General features: G+C 37.4%; 1 protein-coding gene across 4 annotated transcripts in view; it reads right to left on the reverse strand.

Moving 5' to 3' along the window:
• TMEM62 (transmembrane protein 62) overlaps positions 1–12,376 on the reverse strand; it is a 29,651-nt gene extending 17,275 nt beyond the window's left edge. For 2 of the 4 annotated variants that reach the window (XM_074327853.1, XM_019725383.2), the window contains exons 1-7: positions 11,951–12,376; positions 11,567–11,678; positions 10,325–10,462; positions 8,616–8,661; positions 5,093–5,234; positions 2,446–2,570; positions 2,176–2,298 (exon numbers count right to left, since the gene is read on the reverse strand). In XM_074327853.1, coding sequence (XP_074183954.1) covers positions 2,176–2,298; positions 2,446–2,570; positions 5,093–5,234; positions 8,616–8,661; positions 10,325–10,462; positions 11,567–11,678; positions 11,951–12,130 — 866 coding nt within the window. In that variant the 5' untranslated portion in view covers positions 12,131–12,376. Of the gene's footprint in view, positions 1–2,175; positions 2,299–2,445; positions 2,571–5,092; positions 5,235–8,615; positions 8,662–10,324; positions 10,463–11,566; positions 11,679–11,950 lie in introns of those variants that run through there. The other 2 variants (XM_019725384.2, XM_074327854.1) reach the window with 2 other exon arrangements.
• Between the last annotated feature and the right edge of the window lie 9,910 nt (positions 12,377–22,286).

Raw genomic sequence — 22,286 nt, forward strand, 5'->3', positions numbered from 1 at the left:
GGCAATTTAGTCATTTCATATTGTAAGAGGCATAAATGTTATATAAGAACAAATGTAAAAATACAAAACTATACTTTCTGAGATAATGAATTTGGATACAGAGTAAATAATAGTTTCTCTGTCTTCTTCCTTTGCCCTTGTCATTTTATATTTCACATTTGTCAAAACAACTGGGATCTAACTGGAGCAATGAATGGAACTGTGCCCTAGAACAATGCCTGGTACATAGCATGCACTCCTTAAGTTTTAAATAAATGCTTGTTGAATTAATTCATTTGATTTCTATACTTTAAAACTGTTTTGAACCTGAGACATTTATCAAAAGCCTAATACCTGACGTTCTTCATCCCATCAACAATGCTACATAAAATGTTAAAATAAACACAATTAGAAACCTTTCCCTCATCTTTTAAATCTTTATATCTATAATTTCAAAGAAATTAACAAAAGTTGTCTTGATTTTCTAAATGCACAATAAAAGTTTAAAATACTCATTAAAGAATAACCAAAGTTTTGTATTTTCTAACTTTTAGAATTGAAATGTGACTTTAACTATGGCAGAAACAATAGTGCTCACCAAATACTCCACGTGCTCCCCTGCATTTCCCAGTCTCCCTGGTATTAGGTTGGGACCATGTGACTAGTTCTGGCCAATGGGCTGTGAACAGAAGTGACATGTATCACACTTCTGGTCCAAAGTATTTAAGAATGGGTATGAGTTCTCCATGCTCTCTTCCCTGCCCTGGAATTGAGGTGTTGAAATAATGGCCTTTTAAAATGGAGGCAGTCTAAATCCTTGTCACCCAGAGAAATAGTTACCCTGACTCATACCAGATTTACATAAATGAAAAAGTAGACATCTGTTGTGTTAAGCCAAGGACATTTCTAGATGTATTGCATCCACAACAAAGCCTACTGTAATATTACTAATATACTTTTTAAAAAAACTCTTCTATTTTACTAATACAACTTAAATGTTTAATAAGAGCAGGTAAAGGTTAGGTCCTTTCAGTAAAACTCCAGATAAACCCCAGGGTTGGAACACAGGAGAGCAGGTGGAAAGAGAAAGAAAGAAAATGGTTGCATAATTAACATCACTTGTTAACTGTAGTATTTATAAGAAATAAAGAAGCTGATCAAGGGTGAGGAAGGCTGTCTGGTAAAAGGTAATCCCAGCCCAGCCCAAAGCCTCACAATCATGAATAGACAGGTCTTAGCTCAAAGTAATTACAGTAGCCAACTAATTATAGGCTTCAAACGTAGTTCCTACATGGATTCTAGAAAAGCCAACTGAAATAAGTAAGTACCTTCTAAAATGTAAAGCTGTTTTTTAATTGGCGGAAGTATTAAAAATGGAAAGAAAACATATTCAGCTCAACAAATATTTATTGGGTGCCTAATATCTTTAGAACATTGGGTTTTAATAAATTAAACAGCAATTGATAATAGTTAAATGACAGTGAAATGACACTCATCTATACTTGAAAAGATTTCATTTAAATAGTTTTTTCAAAATGTATTATGAGATGATACCAACTATACTTAATCTACTACACTTACATAGTTACTATCAAAATATATATTTAGTTCTCTCTATATATTTACGTAAACTATATGCTTTTAACAAATAAGTAATGTTTTTTCTTAGAAAGACTTTAACCTTAACAAACCAAATATCATCTATTTGAAGAACTTACATCACTAACATCTTGTAGCAATAACTAGAAAAGTAGATATAAAATTTAGGGGGACAATGACATATTTCTAGTCCTACTGTTTCTCAAAGTGTGATCCATAGAATACCTAGTGTGCCTTAAAAAAAAATGTAGTTTCTTGGGTCCTAACCCAGACCAACACAATCAAAATCTCTAGAGGTAGGGCCTGGAAATTTTTATTTTTAATAAACTCCTCCATAATTCTTGTGCACACTAGAGTTTGAGAACTACTTCCTAATGGATGTGTCTTGAAAATCCAACATAACCTAGTAACAGCAAATATAACTGTTGCAACAATGTTTCTGCACAAAGATTGCCAGGTATATATATTCCTTCAAAAACATAGCAATATCACAGGTTTGCCTTAACTGGGATGACCTGTGACAGCAATAAAAAAACTATCATTGCTTTAGCAAAACTTAACATGCATAAGTTTTATTCTGTGGGGTAGTTCCTTTACCTTCTGTTATGCTTCCAGTCTCCCACCTCAAGTTCCAAAGTGCCCTGGAAGTGACGAGTGTGCAAAACAGGCATCAGTCCGCCCAGCGTATGCAGATGCCCACACAAATAAGCTGTAGCCGAGCTAACCAATGAAAAATAAATGGAATAATGAACAGAGATAACTTATAGTGCCAAACTAATAAAAATAGCTCTTCAGGAAAGCAAGATAGGTAGAGCAACAAAAAAGAATAAAAAAAAAATTCATTTTGATTTTGGAAACCTGCCTCACCTCATTATTGACCGAATTCCTGGTGATGGAGAAAGAATAGTGGATGTTGTAAAGTGTCCAAACCAAATACTATGGTTGCTCCTACTACTTTCCTTGGCCAGTAATGAAAGCTCCTGCATCCGTTTCTGAAATGGAAGAAAAATAGGAGGATCTTTAATCTAATGTCAACAGATTAAACAACTCCCTTGAAGTTTTATAATAATAAGTATATTTTGTCGAGGGCTTAAACTCTGTTAATTAATGACCTATATGTACCTTTGGAAGTTCCAAACTATTTTCACATACATTATAATTCACCTGATCCTAAAAGTAACTCTGTGCTAAGTAAGGAAGGTATTATCCCCATTTGATAGATACGGAAACTGAGAAATAAAGAATAATCTTTAAATTACATAAATTTATTTATTTATTTATAAATTTCTTTATAAAAATAAAGAACCACTGATCTCTTCAGCCCTGTATACCACATTGCAATTAAAAAAGAGGACACTGAAACTAAATTTCTAAAACAAGGGGTACGTATGTCCACAGAAAGCCTGTACCTGAATGTTCATAACAGTTCTACTCATAATAGCCAAAAATGATAAATCTTCAGTTAATTGCAGTATATCCACACGATGGAATACTACTCAGCAAGAAAAAGGAAAGAACTACCGATACACACAATAATATGGATGAATAACAGAAACATACTGAGCAAAAGCCAGACACAAGAGTACATACTGCATGATTTCATTTACATAAAATCCTCGAACAAGCAAAACTAATCTATGTTGACAGAAAACCAGTCAGTGGTCCCCTAGGCCTAGGGCTGGAGACTGAATACACAAGAGAACTTTATGGGCTGATGGAAATGTTCTGTCTTGCTTGTGGTGACAATTACACCAGTATATACATTTGTCAAAACTCTTCGAATAGTTGAAATGAGTGCATTTTATTGTATGTAAATCATCCCTCAGGAAGTTGATTTCAAAAACAACTTGTACATATATAAATATACATTAATGTTATTTATAAAGTGCTTAAATTCCGGACCCACCCTCAGGGTTTCTAATTTGATAAGTCTCAGGTAAAGCCTGGGAATCTGCATTTTATAAGACTCCAGCTGATTTTCATGCAGAAGATCCTTGAATCATACCCTAAAAAACATTATTCTAAGAAGTACATTTTAAAATAATAAGTTAATCAACTCTATCTAAAGACGCTTGGTAGATAGGAAATAAAATATACCTTCATTAAATAAAAAGCCTCATGTAACACAATGCATCTAACAATATTCTGTTCACTTGATTTCAAGCTCCTCTGAACCCTCATATCACTTTGAATGCCTTTCAGCACTTAGCAAATTCTGCCTTTTACTGGCCTTACGTCCCACCACTAGATTAAATGTTCTAAGAAGCCAGGAACTTGATCTTACCGCCTTTGTATTCTTACATATGGGCACATATGTCATGCATATGGGCATGTGCTCATTAAATATGTGATAAGTTGACATTTGTTGCACCAAGAAACAACGAAAGGTTCTCAGATGTGACTTTTTCAGACAGTTTCAATCCAGCAACAGTTTTCACCTAGCTTACAAAAATACTTTAAAAGAAAGTTATTTACTTCAATGGTTGCCCTTCTCTCATTAAAAAATATACATATAGGGGCGGCCGGACGGCTCAGCTGGTTAGAGCGCGGGCTCTGAACAACAGAGTTGCCGGTTCCATTCCCACATGGGCCAGTGAGCTGCGCCCTCCACAACTAGATTGAAGACAATGAGCTGCCGCTGAGCTGCCGGAGGGGCAACCACTGGCTCCGTTGGTTAGAGCACGAGCTCTCAACAACAAGGTTGCCGGTTCAGTTCCCACATGGGATGGTGGGCTGCGCCCCCTGCAACTAAAGATTGAAAACAGCACCTGGAGTTGGAGCTGAGCTGCACCCTCCACAACTAGGTTGAAGTACAACGACTTGGAGTTGATGGGCCCTGGAGAAACACAGTCTTCCCCAATATTCCCCAATAAAATTAAAAAAAAAAAAAGCCATGCATTTCTTTAACACACACACACACACACACACACACACACACAGTGCCAAAAAAATGTATACACATTTTAAGAAACGAAAAAACTATTAAAATCATGTTGATGGTAACTCTTTGAGCACCTCTCTTTGAGCACCTCTTGTAATTGCAGAAGTCAAACACAACTTGTATTCATCTTTTGTTACCAGTATATATTGAGTATTACAATTTTAATACAGTTTTTTCCTTTCTTAAAACATGTATACTTTCTTTGGCACCCTCTGTATATATATAGATATATCGATCTTTAGTTAAAAATGGCAGCTGTGGGGATTTAGGAATATACCATATTCCTAGCAGTATACAAAGCTGTATGCCCTGTAGTACATAATAAATGTTTATTGAATAAATATAAAATGTGAGGTCCTGCTTTCACAGACTTTGGTACAAGAACAGGGACAGCAATAATAGTGCTGAAGTAGCCAGTAATTTCTTCTAGCAATAACTGTAACTACAGTAAAAGTTTTCTCAAGCGTTTCTAGACAACAACTTATTTACCTAGGGTATCTTTAAGTCAGTCACATGTATCTGAGAAAAAAGAAAATAGGTTAGCTACAAAGGGAAGAGAGATTTTTACTGTACCTCATCTAAAATTCCAAAGAAATTAAAGGGTCTCTTAGGCCCTGGATTTGGGGTGGCATCCAAAGAGATGAAAGAATAGTTGCCAAAGGGAGTACTGTGGACATAATGGAAAGAGCCATCCCTACGTACGGCAGAGTATTTCCTAAAAAATACAAGATAATAAAGTTTTAGTGCAATCATAAAAAGACAGAAGAAGTTTAAATTCCTTCCCTAATATCACACTATATTTTGCTTCCTTTGAAAAGGGAATTTCCTGACCTGACAGAGAAATACACTAAACTAGATCCACAATGGATAAACTGATTAAAAGAAATTTTAAAGATTTTCTCCCATTATCTCTGAAGAGCCAGGCTAATTCATCAGTAACCAAAACACAAAGTCGCCAAAAAGTGTGTTGGGGGGGTAGGGGTGGGGCTATTTTAAGCAGTCCACTAAACATTTAAAAAAAGATCAATCAGAATCCAGTGAAATGGTATTTACCAATCATTAAAAAATTTAGTGAGTCCTACCAAGTACCTAGTAGAATTCTTGGTGCAATGAGATATACAAGTGTTTACTTCTTGAAACAGGACTATACAGGCATAACTCACAATAAAACCTTGTAAAGATGAAGTTATCAAGCCAGGAGAAAAACGATAATCTAAGTTTGGGTCAGTAAATCTTTTTCAGTTCCCAAAAATATATGGATAACATACACAGGGTCCACATCCAATAATTAAAGTCCTCACCCCCTTAAGTGTCAACAGTGTTCAGGTGTCCATAGAGTAGGAGAGTGAAGAGTAGGGAGAAAGGGTGGGGAACATAGTACACAGGCGAGGCACTCGTTAAGTATTTGTTGAATAAATGTGAAGGGAAGTATAGATTACATTGGGGTTTACCTAGGATAATTTTATGTGAGCCACATATCAAACATCAGAACATTAAAAGAAAATATCTAAGCGTCTTAAATGACGTTTTAGCAACCGTGTTTCTCCGAAAACAAGACCTAACCAGAAAATAAGCCCTAGCATGATTTTTCAGGAAGGCATCTCCTGAACATAAGTCCTAATGCGTCTTTTGGAGCAAACCTTAATATAAGACTTGGTTTTATTTTTGGGGAAACATGGTAAGAGGATATGTGAAAAAATACAAATAAACTTCTGAAAGTTAATGTGCTATCAGGGAGCTATATTTAAGCCACAACAGCCGTCAAATAAATATACCATAAAATACATATATTATTAAAGATATTACAATTAATAGTCAATTAATTATATTGCCTCTTCTATTGGTATTTTTAAAATTTCTTTTTCAGGACTTGTTCCTTATACAATTTTTATTTATATTTTTCCTGCTTAATTTGTTTTCAGGGTTATTTTTTAGGATATAACCTCACATGTTTCCTTTCCTATATTTTTGACACATTAAAATCCAACTACCTAAAAATAAATCCAACTATTTAAAAGAAGAGGCTAAAATATATGATAATAACATTTTTTGAATTCTGGATTTTGGCATTCTCTGGGGCATTCTTCAAATCAAGATTTAACTTTAAGATTTTTTTCCTTCACCTTAATAGTTCTGTAATATCTGCATCTTTAGCAAAATTCCATTTATTACATTCAGATAGTTTAGGTGGTTAGAAACAAAAATTTAAAGGTAAGAAACTTTAAAGTGACTAACAACTTTACTTTGCCAATAACTGGTCAGATCCTAAGTCCTATTAATTCTTTGAAAACATTTCTTAAGTCTGTTCCCATAATCGCCATGTAACATACAGTCAATAGGAAGTAAAAGATTTCCATCTCTGTCCTTTTCTTTCTCATATTAACAAAAAGGACAACCTCCTCTTCCAAATTATGGTGACTCTAATTATATGTTAACCAATTCTTTTTGACCCATCCATCATCCTCAAATTGATGTCACCATCCTCATATCCAGGAAATTTGTTCAGATGGGCTTGCTCTCTATTTATTAATTTCAGGCCCCTTCCATATTATAACTGGTCAACTGAAGGACGTTCCTATGTGGTCTACATAATTCCGATCTTTTTTCTTTTTTATCCCTATCTTTTTTTTCTTTTTTGTTGTGTGATTGCCTTCATAAAATACTATGTTATTTTTCTCCTTAGGAATCTATACTAGATTATGAACTATTTATTATCCATCACATCTAAATTTCTATGCATGTCACTTAAGACCTCCATAAATTGGCCCCAAGCTACCTATCCAATATCATATCAGTACTCAATATGAACCTTTATTTTGGTGATAAGAGTCCTTACTGCCCCCAAAGCTCAGTCTAAAACTGTTTGGGTTTTTCTGCCTAAAATATAACCCATGGAATTTCTTACTTGTCCAAATGCTACCCATCTTTTAAGACTGGACACAATTTTCATTTCTTTTATAGAGGCTTCTCTAACTTGCAACTAGTAGATAAATAAGTTCTGAAGATCTAACGTACAAGATAGTAATTATAGTTAACAATACTGTATTATAAACTTCAAAGTTGCTAAGAGATTGATTGTAATTGTTCTCACCACAAAAAAAGAAATGATAATTATGTGACCTGATGGAGGTATTAGCTATGGAAGTAATCATATTGCAATGCACAAATGTATATCACTTGAATATGCCGTACACCTTAAACTTACACAATATTATATGTCAAGTATATCCAATTAAAAAAATTGTTTAATTAAAAACAGTCTTCTTTATGTCCACCTCAAGCTGACCTCAGCCTTTTCTGATTTCTCATAGTGAATACGTATAACAAATAATCTAACATTTCATCAATCATTCCTTCATGTTCTTTTCTAATTGTTTCCTAAACAATTTGTATCTCCCTTAGCTAGATATCCTTGAAGGTAGAGGCTATATTTTTTAATATTAATTCTTGTATCTCTCATACTATCTAACAAATGATGGACTTTCAATAAATACTTGTTACTTGATTGACTATGTAGAACAAAGCTATTGAATGAATACCCAGAAACTGGAAGTGAAATTACAACCAAAAGGAGAATCCTAATACTTTGAAATTAGAGAACTGGTTTTCTAACTCAAAGATTCTTTCTCATTCACAGCCTTTTTCATATTCATGGCACATAAAGAACATTTTCATATTTGTGTGATATGCTGGGATAAAAGGACAAAAAAGCCAGGAGTGACTAACTGGACCCTTCAGCCACCCCAGAGGCTGAGAGAATCAGTATCTCAGCATTCCTAAAACCCACAGTAGTCTAGTTGACAAGCTCTGATCTAAATGATTTCTGCTATGTATTAATGGCAAAAAAAAAAAAAAGTCTGTATGGAATATTAAAAGTACAGTTAGCCAACAGAAAGCATTAAAGTGTATGAAATAAAAATTAAAGGAAAGAAAAAGTCCTGAAACAACTGAATCGGTCACACAAACACAGAAAGTATCCTTTTCTAAATTCTGTATATAGATATTTTATCTGTTAAAAAATGTTTTCACCCATTCATTGAATTGATAGCACCCTCCTTGGAACACATCATGGTCTGTCTTCTGTTCGTGATAGTACCTGTAATAATTCTCGACACTCTCCAGACTTGGAATGTTGAATGCATCTAATTAAAAAGAAAAGAGCAAACATCATCTACATTAAAAAGAAAAATGCAAACATGTCAATGACTGAAGAAAAATGACAATTCTTTCAATAATACTTTAAATGGTAGAATGCCAACTAATTACATTGATAATTTTTAAAACTTGATAATAGAATTCAGATTATCTGGAGACTTATTTAAGGCACCGAGCATACTGGAGAATAATAAATACTTTGAATTATGTACTATTCAGAATATAAATCAAGTTGAAGTTATAAAATTGGACAGTTGTTGCTGCTATTTTTTTTTTAAAGATTTTATTGGGGAAGGGGAACAGGACTTTTTATTGGGGAACAGTGTGTACTTCCAGGACTTTTCCAAGTCAAGTTGTTGTCCTTTCAATCTCAGTTGTGGAGTTGCCATTGTTAGTAGCAGGGGGCGCAGCCCACCATCCCTTGCTGGAGTCAAGGAGTCGAACCAGGAACCTTGTGGTTGAGAGCCTGCGCTCCAACCAACTGAGCCATCTGGCCACCCAGGAACTGAGCAGCAGCTCATTGACTTCATTCTAGTTGCAGAGGGCGCAGGTCGCTGGTCCATGTGGGAATCGAACAGGCAGCCCCGTTGCCCAGAGCTCGCGCTCTAACCAACTGAGCCATCTGTCCGCCCCGAAAACCTTTTTAAAAAATATACACGTATTTGCTATTTATTGCAAAAATATTTGACCTGTACCACTAATTAGGAACAGGAAAAAAAGGGAAATGTAAATATAGCAGAGAAAGTTGTAGGTCAGATATCCTATTTTCAATTTATAATTCCTAATTGCTTTGTAAGAGGACATTTTCTGATAAAACAAATAATTGTGTATTTCAAACCAGATAGAATTATCTGTTTAAAATGGTAGTTTTAAAAATATATAATTAGGTGCTCATCAGCAATGAATAATCAAATGAACAGACAAATAAAGTAACTAATCAATAAGAAAGTCAACCTTTATAAAACAAATCTACTACCATCAGTACACTTTTAGAGGCGAGTTCATTTCCTTACTAACACAACAATGATAATCTAAAACATGAAAAGGGATTATCCATTTCTTGCCCCATGTATATGGGGATTTATTTTCAATTTTAATTTTTTAATGTATATACAGTAAAATTCATTCTTTGTAATGTACAGTTCATGGGTTTTGACAATTGTATAGTCATGTATCAACCACTACAATTGAAACAGTTCCATCACCCTCCAAAATTCTCTCATGATGCCTCTTTGTAGTCAACCTCTTCCCTATCCCCAACTCCTGGCAACTGCAATCTGTCATGTCTATAGCTTTGCCTTTTCTTGAATATTATATAAGTGGAATCATATAGCATGTAGACTTACAGGTTTGACTTCTTTTATTTAGCAAAATGTGGTTTTTTATTTTTAAACATTCACCTGTATTGGTTTTGCTATCTTTTCTTCCATGTAAGGAAGAAAGGACTATACCAACTTTCCCTTCAATGGCAAACAGTGACATCAGGAGTTTTAACAGCACATATTATGGTTGTACTTTAGAGTTGCAGTCTTCAGTATATCTAAACCTGTTACAATGTCCTATTTTATAATTTTACAATCTAAATTGGAGAGTGTAGGCTCCTGAAGAAAATAAAAATATAGTCTTAATTATATGTGGGTTGACTCTTACCATGATTTCCTTTAATATCAAGCCACTTGGTTTTTTCCATGACCCTTGTCTTCTTCAGAATACGATGGTAAGTTTGCCATTCTACCTCATGCTGCCTAGATCCCAACAGGTCTTTTGTTTTGGCATCTGTCAGGTCTCCTGTAGATTTACATAAGAATTGAATCACAATGCAAAATGAACCCCAGGGGGTCACTTTATTTTTAATGCACACTGAAGGAACAAAGATACTTAAAGTACTCAACATGTGTAAGCATAGCCACTCGTGTGTCCATTTGTATCCAAAGCAAGCCATCTAGATTTTCTCAGCAATGCCTTTGTTTTTTGAAAGGTCAACAAGTGCCTATATTACCTCCTATGATATTAGAAATGGGCTATGAAAAAATGTATCTTTCAAGAGAGCATGAGCCTGTGGTAAAATGAAAACTCTTTATAAGAAATTCCAACAGTCTGGGCAAGTGCCTGATATCTATGGCAACCATCTTTTCCAAACCTAATATCAGGATACGTAATCTGACCAAGTATTATTTTTACAGCAAGAATCAATCTGGAAGGTATAGTTTGGTCAACGAAATACCACAATTTCTAGAAAACTAGACAGCCACTTAAAAACAAGGTTTTCCATAAAATGAGGACTGCTACTCCATCATATCAGCCAATATGTTTCAGTAAGGTGGATGGGATGAAACCCCCAGTAGACAGGAGAGATGCTTCTTTAGCTTCTTCTCCAACAAAGTTTGGGAGCAAATGGTTAAGGGCTCGAAGACTCTACAGAACCCAAGTCATAGAAGTGCCAAGGGATGAAGCAAAAATGACCTGAGTCATTTGAAGCCTCAAACAATGGACAATATAAGGTTAACTAATACTGCAAAGAACATGAAAAAGCTTTTTGTTTTTTTTAAAAAAGATCTTTTGATTTATGGTTAAAGGGCTTTCCCTAATTCTCTCTCAAATTCAGAATTGCAACAACAAAAACAGACACAAATATAGCAGACTGAAATGAAAACATTGAGTCTTGCTTCTACTGCTTTAACAACACTTTGCTATGGAAAGACTTTTAGCCTGGATCTTGACTCAGTTATCCACAGGCAAAGGGAATTCTAATGTGCTTCTCCTGTACAGAAGGACTCACGTGGGCTGTGGCTATGGTGTTCCCAAGGTCCTCAAAGTGAAAACCTGCAGCCCTGGCTAGCGTTCTACTTTCCAGACCACAGACCAACAGGACAGCACAGCAATCCTCCCTACCTGTTGCTAGGACGAGAGCTGGTTGGATGATGTCAATAGTTTCAGAACAGAACTTCTCTAAGTCTACAGCTCTCCCTGGATCGTGAAACCTGCTCACGTGAATGTCGGATATCTGCCGAAAGCAGGTGTTAAACAGAGATATCTGAGTCAGGAAGAGGCAGAACGGACAGAGTGACTTAGCAGCTTTCTCCGGGGTTAGGGAAAGATAAAGATGCAGTACATCAACGAACCTCCACCCCACCCTCACCCCCAGCAAGGACCGAGCCCCCAAACCCGGAGCTTGGGGACTGAACAGGCACGGGTCGCGCCCCAGCGGAAACTGCCCGCGTCTCACTGAGTCATGCCAGCTCTGCACCCACTCCCGTCAGGCTCCCGCTGCGTCACCTGCAGACCCCAGAAGATGTTGGTGGCTCCAAGGCCCGGCGCCGGGTGCGGCCTCCGGGGGACGTGGGGCCGGGGCAGCGGCGAGGGCGAGCCGGCCAGGCCGTAGTGCTCCAACAGCACCGCAGCCAGCGCCGCGGCCGCCAGCCCGGCGACCACCCTGATGGCCAGTCCTGCCACCATTCCGCCCGCCCGGGCGCGGCCCTCGCTGGTCCCGGGCGGAGCCCGCGCAGCACCCCGGGGGGCTGCTCTGGCCGCACTTCCGGACTCTATGGTCGCGGAACCTCCTGGAGCTGACACCTGCGCCTCCTTGAGCACCTGACGCTCGCGGCAGCTCACGGCCGCTGGTGGCCCTGGACTCGGTTTGCAAAAGTCAGGCGGCTGAAAAGCAAACGGAGACCTCAACGCCAATCACGGTCACCGAGGAGTGACTGGGAAGGTGCCCTGGTCCGAGGGGCGGAGGCTAGAATTCTGACTCCGCCTTAGTCAGTCATTCCTGACGTCGGTGAGTCGGTTTCCTTACCAGTAAAACGGGGTTAATAATACCTCCCAGGCGTACTTCACAGGGTTATTGTGAGAATCAAAGCATGCACGAGGACGCCTGTTAAATTGCAGAACAAAAGTGACAGGTGGCTTTCTCTGGCCCCTTCTGATTATTGACGATATACTTCTATAGGTTTTTCTGTAGATGTAATACGGATGTTTTCTGAAAGTTATTTTTTCCTAAACTTGATTTCATATGTACTTGGTTACATAATATTCCAATCCAATGATATACCATTCATTCAATACATTTTAAATACTTCTTATAGGCCAGGCACAGGAGAAGAATTAGATTCAGCTTGAGGCAAAGAGTGAAGAAATAAAATGGAGTCACTATAGTTAAGCTGCTAAATTATAAAAATCAAGTAGGCTGAGACAGAGAAAATAATTCTATTCTTGATTTAACTAGCCTGGGAACTGAAACTTTTGAATTTTTCAGTTGTGCATCAGTGCCTGGATGTACCTAAATTCCTTAGATAAACCTCTAAAAGACTTAAGAAAGAATGTTCATGTGCTAGAGATGTATGTATCTTTTACAGCTAACCATTTGTCATGCTTAAGAAAGAATGTTTCATTATCCAGACCACTGGACATCTGGAAGATTACTATCCTGAGCCAATCCATGGACTAATAATACAGGACTGACTTTTTTCAGACGTGTGCTTTTTGCTATGACAACTCTCACATTTTCTTTCTCCTTTGGAATACTCTAGATATTGCCTAGCTGTATTTTCAATTTACAAATCCTAAGCCCCTTGAATAAAACATTGTCATTTTTAATTTTAGCAAAGCCTCCTGATTCATTTACGCTTGGTTGACAGGGCCTTGTCCTTAATTTATTATTGAACTTTTGGATTATTTATTATGCTCTGAATGTTATGCATAAACATTTTTATACAAACAGCACTCTTTTTTTTTTTAACCCCTCTTCAAGTTATTTTCTTGGGATACATTGCCAGTATTGGACTTACACCAATTTCAATTCATAAAATACTTTTTGAGTACCTTTGGAAGCAAGACATTGATCTAAGCAGAAAATATAAAGAAACATAATGGTAAGTAGCTAAAGAGCCATGGTTCATTATCTTAGAAGTTTATTTAGCAGAGAGAAATACACAAATACATTTCATATAAGATGAAAATGCCATTTGCCACAAGAGGCAACCAGATATAAAAGGTTAGAGGAATGTTTAAACCTAGAGAGATCACATCTTTGAAGAGAATCAGGAAAAGTTTAATTAGGGAGGTGGCATATGAGTATAAAGGTTGGATAGTATTTCTGAGTGTCAGAGATTAGTGTTGGTGTAGGGAGAAGCACTTTCCACCAGGACCTAACAACATGAACAAAAGCATTAAGGTGAGAACATGCAGAATATGTTGAGGAGACAGTGAGTACTTTATTTGGCTGGGTCTGAGTTATGCCTAGAGGAATAGTAGTAATTAGACCAGACCCTTGCTTTGAGCCACATTGTAGAAGGCCTCTGTAAATGCCAAGACTGAAGATAGATCTGGCAACAGCATAGGGAACTGATTGGACAAAGGAGAGGTTTAACAGAGAATTATGTTAGAGGATATTGGAATAATCCTGTGTTGTGGTCAGAATGTATCCCCACAAAATTAATTTGTTGAAATCCTAATACCCAATGTGATGGTATTTAGAGGTGGGGCCTTTGACCCTGCCCTCATGAATGGGATTAGTGCCCTTATAAAAGAAGACTAGAGAGATTCCTGCCCCTTTCATCATATGAGGACACTGACAAGTCAGTAGTCTGCAACCTGGAAGAGGGCTTCACCAAACCCGACCATGCTGTCACCTTGATCTTAGACTTCCAGCCTTCAGAACTGTGAGAAATTTCTGTATTTACAAGCCACCCAGTCTGTGATACTTTGCTAATGAATGGACTAAACATCCAGGTAGTTGACTATTACAACAATCTGAAGAAGGAAGATAGGGGAGTGTGACATTGAAATTAGAAGGAAGAAACAGATGTAATATAATTGTAAAGACAGAGAGAATAGAATTTGACAGCTGATTGGATATTTTAGGAAAGAAAAAAAGAGAGAGTTAAAAGTTAATGTCAAAAATTGGAACGCTATTTTTCAGGGAGAGATCCAAGATAGCAGAGTAGATAAACTCTGTGCTTGCCTCATCCCTTGAACACATCAAAATTACAACTAAATTATAGAACAACCAACCTGGAGAACCATCTGAATCTAGCTGAACAGAAGTTTTATAACTAAGGATATAAAGAAGCAGCCACATTGTGACTGGTAGGAGAGGCAGAGATGGGCCAGGCTTAAACTTCTGTGTGGCAGTTGAAAATCTGGGCCACAGAGGTTTCCCCCCCCCAGAGGGGTGAGGGACCCCAGACCCACACCAGGTTCCCCAGCCCAGAGTACTGGTGCTGGGAAGAGGATTCCCACATCTGGCTGTGAAAAAGAGTGGGGGTGTTGACTATCTGAATGGGATGGAAGACTGTGGGAAACCCAGACATCCTCTTAAACGGTCCATGCACAGAATCATTCACAGGCACTCACCCTGGGCTCTAGTATAGTGACAGTGACTTGGGGAGTATCAGAGACATATGGGGATAGACTGAGGTGTGTGGCTTTGTGGTGAGGACTGTAGGTACAGTTGCCATTTTCCCTGGGTGGGGTCCTCCTCCCATGCATCTGGCAGGCAGGCACCATCTTTCCTGTGTTGAGGACCCCCACCTATGCCCATGGCCAAATCTGAATCTCAATTGGTCTGGTGAGCACCACTCGTTCCACCCTGGTGACTCCCTGAGACCCCACCACACCCACCTCTGTACCACACGCTTTATCAGCAGCTAAACTTTGTGGGAGCCTGCATCTGGCAGCAGGCCTTGGAGTGTCCTGGCTTTTTGCAGAGGTACCCCAGACCTGGTACTGGTGGCAGCTGTCCTCGGTTCACAACATGGTCTCTCCCATGCACCTCCAGGTCTAGCACAGGCAGCAACCAACCCTGGATTGCTTTTTAGCACCGACCAGGTAGTCCCCAGCTGGTCACAGGCAGTGACTGACCTTGGCCTGCACCAGAACCCCTCCCAAGTGAGTCCCAAAACCAACATACTTGGAGGTTGGCTTCAGACCACAGCAGAGCACCACCCAATTAGCCCCACAAGTGGCACATCCAAAGGGCTATCTCTACAGGCATCAGAGCCCACTGGGGAAAATCCCACTCCATGGGGTAAGCCCTCCACACAGAAGCCCATAAGCTTAGATGTGATCAAACTCCACAGTCAGTCATTCTGAGACTTAATCCCAGCCACTAATGTGCCAATAGCATTCAAGGCTTAACTATAATAGGAGGGCACATACAACCCACACAAGGGACTAATGTACCAACAACAAGCAAGGCTTAACTATAACAGGAGGGCACACACAACCCACACAAGGGACACTCCTGGAGCACCCAGAACAGGGAACCAGGGAGACTGTGCTAGTAGGCTCTACAGGGCACTTACTACATAAAGCCACCTGGAAAGACAGGGAGATGTAGCAGATCTATCTAATACATAGAAACAAACAGAGAGGCAGCCAAAATGAAGAAATAAAATACATCCCAAATGAAAGAACAGGAGAAAACTCCAGAAAAAGAACTAAATTAAATGGAGGCAAGCAACCTATCAGAGACAGAGTTCAAAACAACGGTTATAAGGATACTCAAGGAAGTTAGTGAGAACTTCAACTTAGTGAGATAGCAAGCATTAAGAAAGGACATAGAAATGATAATACAAAACAAAAATAACTAGTCAGAAGTGAAGAATACAATAACTGAAATGAGGAATGCTCTAGAAGGAATCACCAGCAGACTAGATGAAGCAGAAAATTGAATCAGCGATTTGGAAGACAAGGTATCAGAAAGCACCCAATCAGAACAGCAAAAATAAAAATAAAAAATGAGGATAGTTTAAGAAACTTCTGGGACAACATCAAGCATAACAACATTTGCATCAGAGGGGTACCAGAAGGAGAAGAGAGTGAGCAAGGGATTGAGAATGTATTTGAAGAAATAATGACTGAAAAATTTCCTAACCTGGTGAAGGAAATAGACATACAAGCCCAGGAAGTGCAGAGTCCCAAACAAGATGAACTCAAAAAGACCCACACCAAGACACATTAAAATTAAAATGGAAAAGGTTAAAGACATAAAATCATAAAAGCAGCAAGAGAAAGGCAACCACTTACATACAAGGGAGCTCCCATAAGATTGTCAACTGATTTCTCAACAGAGATTTTGCAGGCCAGAAGGGATTGGTACTAAATATTCAGAGTGATGAAAAGCAAGGACCTACATTCAAGAGTACTGTACCCAGCAAGGCTATCACTTAAAATCGAAGGAGACATAAAGAGCTTTCCAGACAAGAAAAAGCTAAAGTTCATCACCACCAAACCAGTATTACAAGGAATGTTAGAGGGACTTATTTAAGACCAAAAAAATATACAATAATAATAATAATAAGATTTTAAAAAATGAATAAAATGGCAATAAATACATATCTATCAAAAACTACTTTCAATCTAATTGAGTTGGGTTAAATGCTCCAATTAAAAACATAGGATGCTGAATGGATAAGAAAACAAAACTCTTACATATGCATCCTACAAGAGACTCATTTAAGATTGAAAAACACACACAGACTGAAACTAAAGGGATAGGAACACTTATACCAGACAAAATAGACTTTAAAACAAAGGCTATCACAAGAGACAAAGAAGGACCCAGTAATCCCATTTCTGGGTTTTTATTCGATGAAACACAAAACGCTACTTCGAGGGGACATGTGTTGCATCCATATGTTCATTGCAGCATTGTTTACAATGGCCAAGATATGGAGGCAGCCTGTGTGTCCATCTATGGATGAATTGATAAAGAGGAGGTAGTACACATATACAATGGAATATTGCTTGGCCATGGAAGGGAATGGGTTCTTGCCATCTGTGCATCATGGATAGACCTGGAGGGTACTGTGCTGCATGGAGTATGTCAGATAGAGAAAGACAGATGCAATGTGATTTTGCTTATATGTGGAATCTAAAGAACTAAATAAACAAACAAGACAAAACAGAAACAAACTCATAGATACAGAAAACATTTTGATGGTTGCCAGATGGAAGGGGGCTCAAGGAGTGGGTGAAAAAGGAGAAGGGATTAAGAAGTACAAATAGGTAGTTAGAAAATAGTCATGGGGATGTAAAGTAAAGCATGAAGAATATAGTCAATAATTGGTAATAACTATGTATAGTGTCAGGTGAGTACCAAACTAATCAGTGGGATCTCTTCTTAAAATATATAACACAAATGTCTAACTACTATGCTATACACCTGAAATTAATATAAAATAATATTGAATGTCAACTGTAATTGAAAAATTAAAAAGAGGGAGAAGATGAAGGGCATTGAGAGGCTCAAATTTCCAGGTATAAAACAAGTAAGTCACGGGGATGTAAAATACAGCATGGGGAATATAGTCAATAATATTGTGATAGCATGGTATGGTATCAGATGCTTGCTGGACTTACCATGGTAATCACTTCCTTAGGTATATAAAAATCGAATAACTATGGTGTATACCTGAAACTGATGTAATGTTGTATGTTAGCTATATTTTTAAATAAAAATCTTTTAAAAATAAAGTTAAAAAATTGGAACCCTAGTGACAAAAAAACAAGAGGCTCTGCTATATGTGTGGAGAACACTGTCCATATAAATAAAATTTTTGGTCTAACAGTCCACCACTAGAAAATATCTGGATGGATATCCTTAAACCAGATTTGGAAGCTATGGTTGAGATGATCTGGTTTAAAACACAGGCAATGTGGCATATTTAAAATGCATTTGGAGAGACCTTGGAGGAACCTCAAAGATATGAAAATCATTTTCCATAAATGGAATACCACAAGAGGCTGTGTGATAGATGATAGGAACAGACATGCTGTTAAAACATTTTGGACAGAGAAACATGGCTTAAAATGACACAGGCCAGCAGTCTGAATAGCAGACCTGAATTGTAACCAAGTTGCTCCACTCATGGTGCTCAAAGTGAGTAGCAACAGGAATTTATCTATTTAAGGATGGTTAATGATCACCCAGGGAAATACTGGTTTGGCCAGCTAAGAACTACAGATCAGCATAAAAAGTGGCTTTCAGTTCCTGAGAGTCAAAGGAGAAAGGTAGATTTCTTAATATCTCATAAAGAGAGCAAGCAGCAATTCACCATGAAAGTAAACTTTCCTAGAACTAAAGTCAAGGGAGAATTTATCACTTGGACATTTCACAAACAAGTACATTGTTATCAGTAATCATAAATTGAACTTCTCATATGTGACTCTCATAAACATAAGATGGATGTAGAAATTGTCTTCAGATCACTTTTTCTTATACTAACCTTATTCTAGGTATGTCACATAAGTGGAATCATACAATATTTGTCCTTTTGCATCTGGCTTATTTCACTTAATGTTTTCAGGGTTCATCCATGTTGTAGTATGTGTCACAATTTCTTTCTTTTTCAAGGCTGAATAATATTTCATTGTATGACTATACCACATTTTCTTTATTCATTCAGCTATTGATGGACACATGGATTATGTCCACCTTTTGGTTATTGTGAATAATGCTACTATAAACACAATATGTATCAGACATTTTCAAAGCTTCTTAGGGAGCACTCCATTTACCTCATTAGGAAAACAGAAACTTGAGTAGAATTTCATCTAGTAGGTAGTTAAATCTCTGTACTGTATAGGGAAACTGAAACACCTGCAAAAGTAAGAAACCATAGATCAAGGAAATTCTGACATATGTTACAATGTGGATGAACTTTGAGGAACATTGTAAGCCAGGCACAAATGGACAAATACTGCTTGATTCCACTTATATGAGATACTGAGGGTAGTCAAATTCACAGAGACAGACAGTAGGAAGGTGGTTGCCAGGGGTTGGGAGGAGGGGGAAATGAGGAGCTAATGTTTAATAGGTACAGATTTTCAGTTTTGCAAGATGAGAAATGCTCTGGAGATGGATGGTTGCACAATATGAATGTACTTAATGCCACTGTACACTTAAAATGTACACAATGTATATTTTAAAATGGTTAAATGCTAAATTTTGTTATGTATCTTTTGCCACAATTTTTAAAATAAAAATAAGTAATAAAAAATAAAGGTGGGAGGTTTGATATTATGTCACTATTAAAATGATCACATGTATAAGTCATTTTATTATTAAAAGAGACAAGAACCATATAGATACTTTGGAATTAGTTATTCAAGGCAAGTTTGGACAACATCAAATCCATTCTTTACATGCATTTAAATGCATGAGGCAGATGGGAAAACAATTATAAGATTGTCAGCTTTCACAATCCTGTGATACAAATACCATTCTGCTATCCCTGCAATGAAGCATGAATCCACAAGTCTTTAAAAAAAAAAAGCAAAGAACTAATGCCCCCATCAAAAATTAGAAAAAGCACCAAACTCACCAATTACAACTAAAAACTACCAAAAACATTTTTGTTACATTATATGTTTTTAAGTATTTAAAGTTAGTCTTCCAGGAGAAGCTTCTCTCTTGGAATTGTGTGAAGTCACAGTTGTGTCATACAAGCCAGAGTTCTCTCCTGAGAGCAGGATGCCGAGTGAGGGCTTACAGTTACGAAGTGCAGACAGTGAATAGCATCGTTCTATATGTGGATTGCACTTTTCAGCTCCTGGTCTTCTCCGTGACTAGTGGTCTGGATAGGAGTTTTGTGTCCAGATATTTTTATGAAACTTGTTTTTTTAAAGAACCTATTGTACCTCTTTGTCAAATAGAAATAGCCCCAAAAAAGTTAGCCTTTATTTCTTATGCTGAGAGTGAACACACTGGTATTCATTTTATTGTTAATCCTTAACTTGTATATACCCAATCATTACTAGTATAAAATATTTACCACAAAATTCTTATCAGAACATTTAATCAAAAATGTAATAAATTCATACTTTATTTTATCCATTAAAAAAAGAAAAATATGCACTTTAAAAATGAAAAATGTACATTCTATTTGACCTGGTGGGGAGCCATGGTTTCTTGCAACCCTGAACCTTGCAGACTGGCTCGGTTTCTGCCCCCATAACATTGCCTCTGCCTTATCTGAGAGGCGCCTAACGGCTGCTGAGGAATGTGGTGGAAACGGCCAGTTCCCGGACACAGAAGACTAAGGGCTTTCTGGACAATTGGTAGGTTCTGTCTCCTTGAGATATTTACTTTTGTGAGTTTCAGTGACCTTGTATCTTCTATGTCAAAGTAAGAGATTTACTTTCGCTGAGATAATGCATATCTTCTTCATGCATATTGACCTATTTACAATAACTTATCCTAAGGAAAAATATGGATATTTACAGAGATTTTATCAATATGTATGTTTTTTAAAGCAAAGTTTATAACAGGAGAAAATTGGAAACAAACTACAGTAAATGGTCCACAATGTCTTAAAAGTAGAATGACACAACCATCTAAGAGAATACCATGAAACAATCTTAAATAATATTGAAGAAAAATACTAATTATATGGAAATATGTTAACATGCTAATGAGTATTTTGCCAGTATAATGCCATTTTGTGCACACATACACACACACTCACGCCTGGAAGCATATATACCAAACTTTGGGATAGTTAGACTATATGAGATTAGAGGTTATTTTCTTCTCTTTGCTTATCCATATTTTCCGAGTTTTCAACAATGATCGTGTAAAGAGGAAAAAAAGAACACTTTTGGTTTTGTTTTGGGTTAGCAAAGTTTTCTATAAAGGACAGATAGTAAATGTTTTAGGCTTTATGGGCCAGACTGTCTCATTGCAACTATTCAACTATACCATTGCGCAAAAGCAGCCATAGTCAATACATAAGAAAATTAGGTTGGCAGTGTTCCAATTAAACTGTATAAACACTGAAATGTGAAGTTCATGTAGTTTTATGTATTTTATGTATTATGAAATATTCTTCTTTTGATTTTTTCAACCATCTGAAAATGTGAAAACTTTTCTTAGCTTAAAGGCTGTAACAAAACAGGCAGGCAGTGGATTTGGGAGCCATATTTTGCTAACCCCTGTTCTAGGACAACTATCCTTTTCTTGCACAACTCATGTTCCTGCAGTGATGAATTATCTTGATTTTTCTATGTTTAGTTTTCCAAGTTCTTATCACTAAGTCAACCTCCAACTCTCCACCCATTAGTGTAAACCTCTACTTGGTACTTCTAAACCCTTCAAGTAGTGTGTCATTTTTATTTTTCAGAAGCAGCCTCTTCCAGAGTTTTCTGACTTCTCACCTTGCCTGTTTGTTCACCATGTCTACTGCACAGCTGTTATCCTGGTATCTGCTTTCACTCTGTGCCTTAGGATTCCTTTTCCCTTTCCTCTCTGTTAGTAACACAGTGTTTTCTGTATTTCTTGTACTCAGCTCACATCCACTTTTATTATAAGTTTTGTTTAACATTTTCTCCAAAGAGCCTTGCATAGGGCCTAGCAAAGGATGCTCAAAAAAATTTTTTTAAGGAAAAAGATGCTTCGATAGACTATATAGATGGTTGGTGGGCTGCCCTAACAGGTACTCAAACCAGTATGGATCCAGCTTAGGTCCTCTTCCCAGAATTTACTCAGATCCTGAACAAATACATTTGTTCATGTCTATTTAACCTGTTCACCAAACCACTTGAATCCTAGGATTGATGCAGTCTACTGCAAATTGGGGCCTATAACTCCTCCCACGACTTGGTGGGAGAA

Source organism: Rhinolophus sinicus, linkage group LG03, assembly GCF_036562045.2.
Source record: "Rhinolophus sinicus isolate RSC01 linkage group LG03, ASM3656204v1, whole genome shotgun sequence".
Lineage (NCBI taxonomy): Eukaryota > Metazoa > Chordata > Mammalia > Chiroptera > Rhinolophidae > Rhinolophus > Rhinolophus sinicus.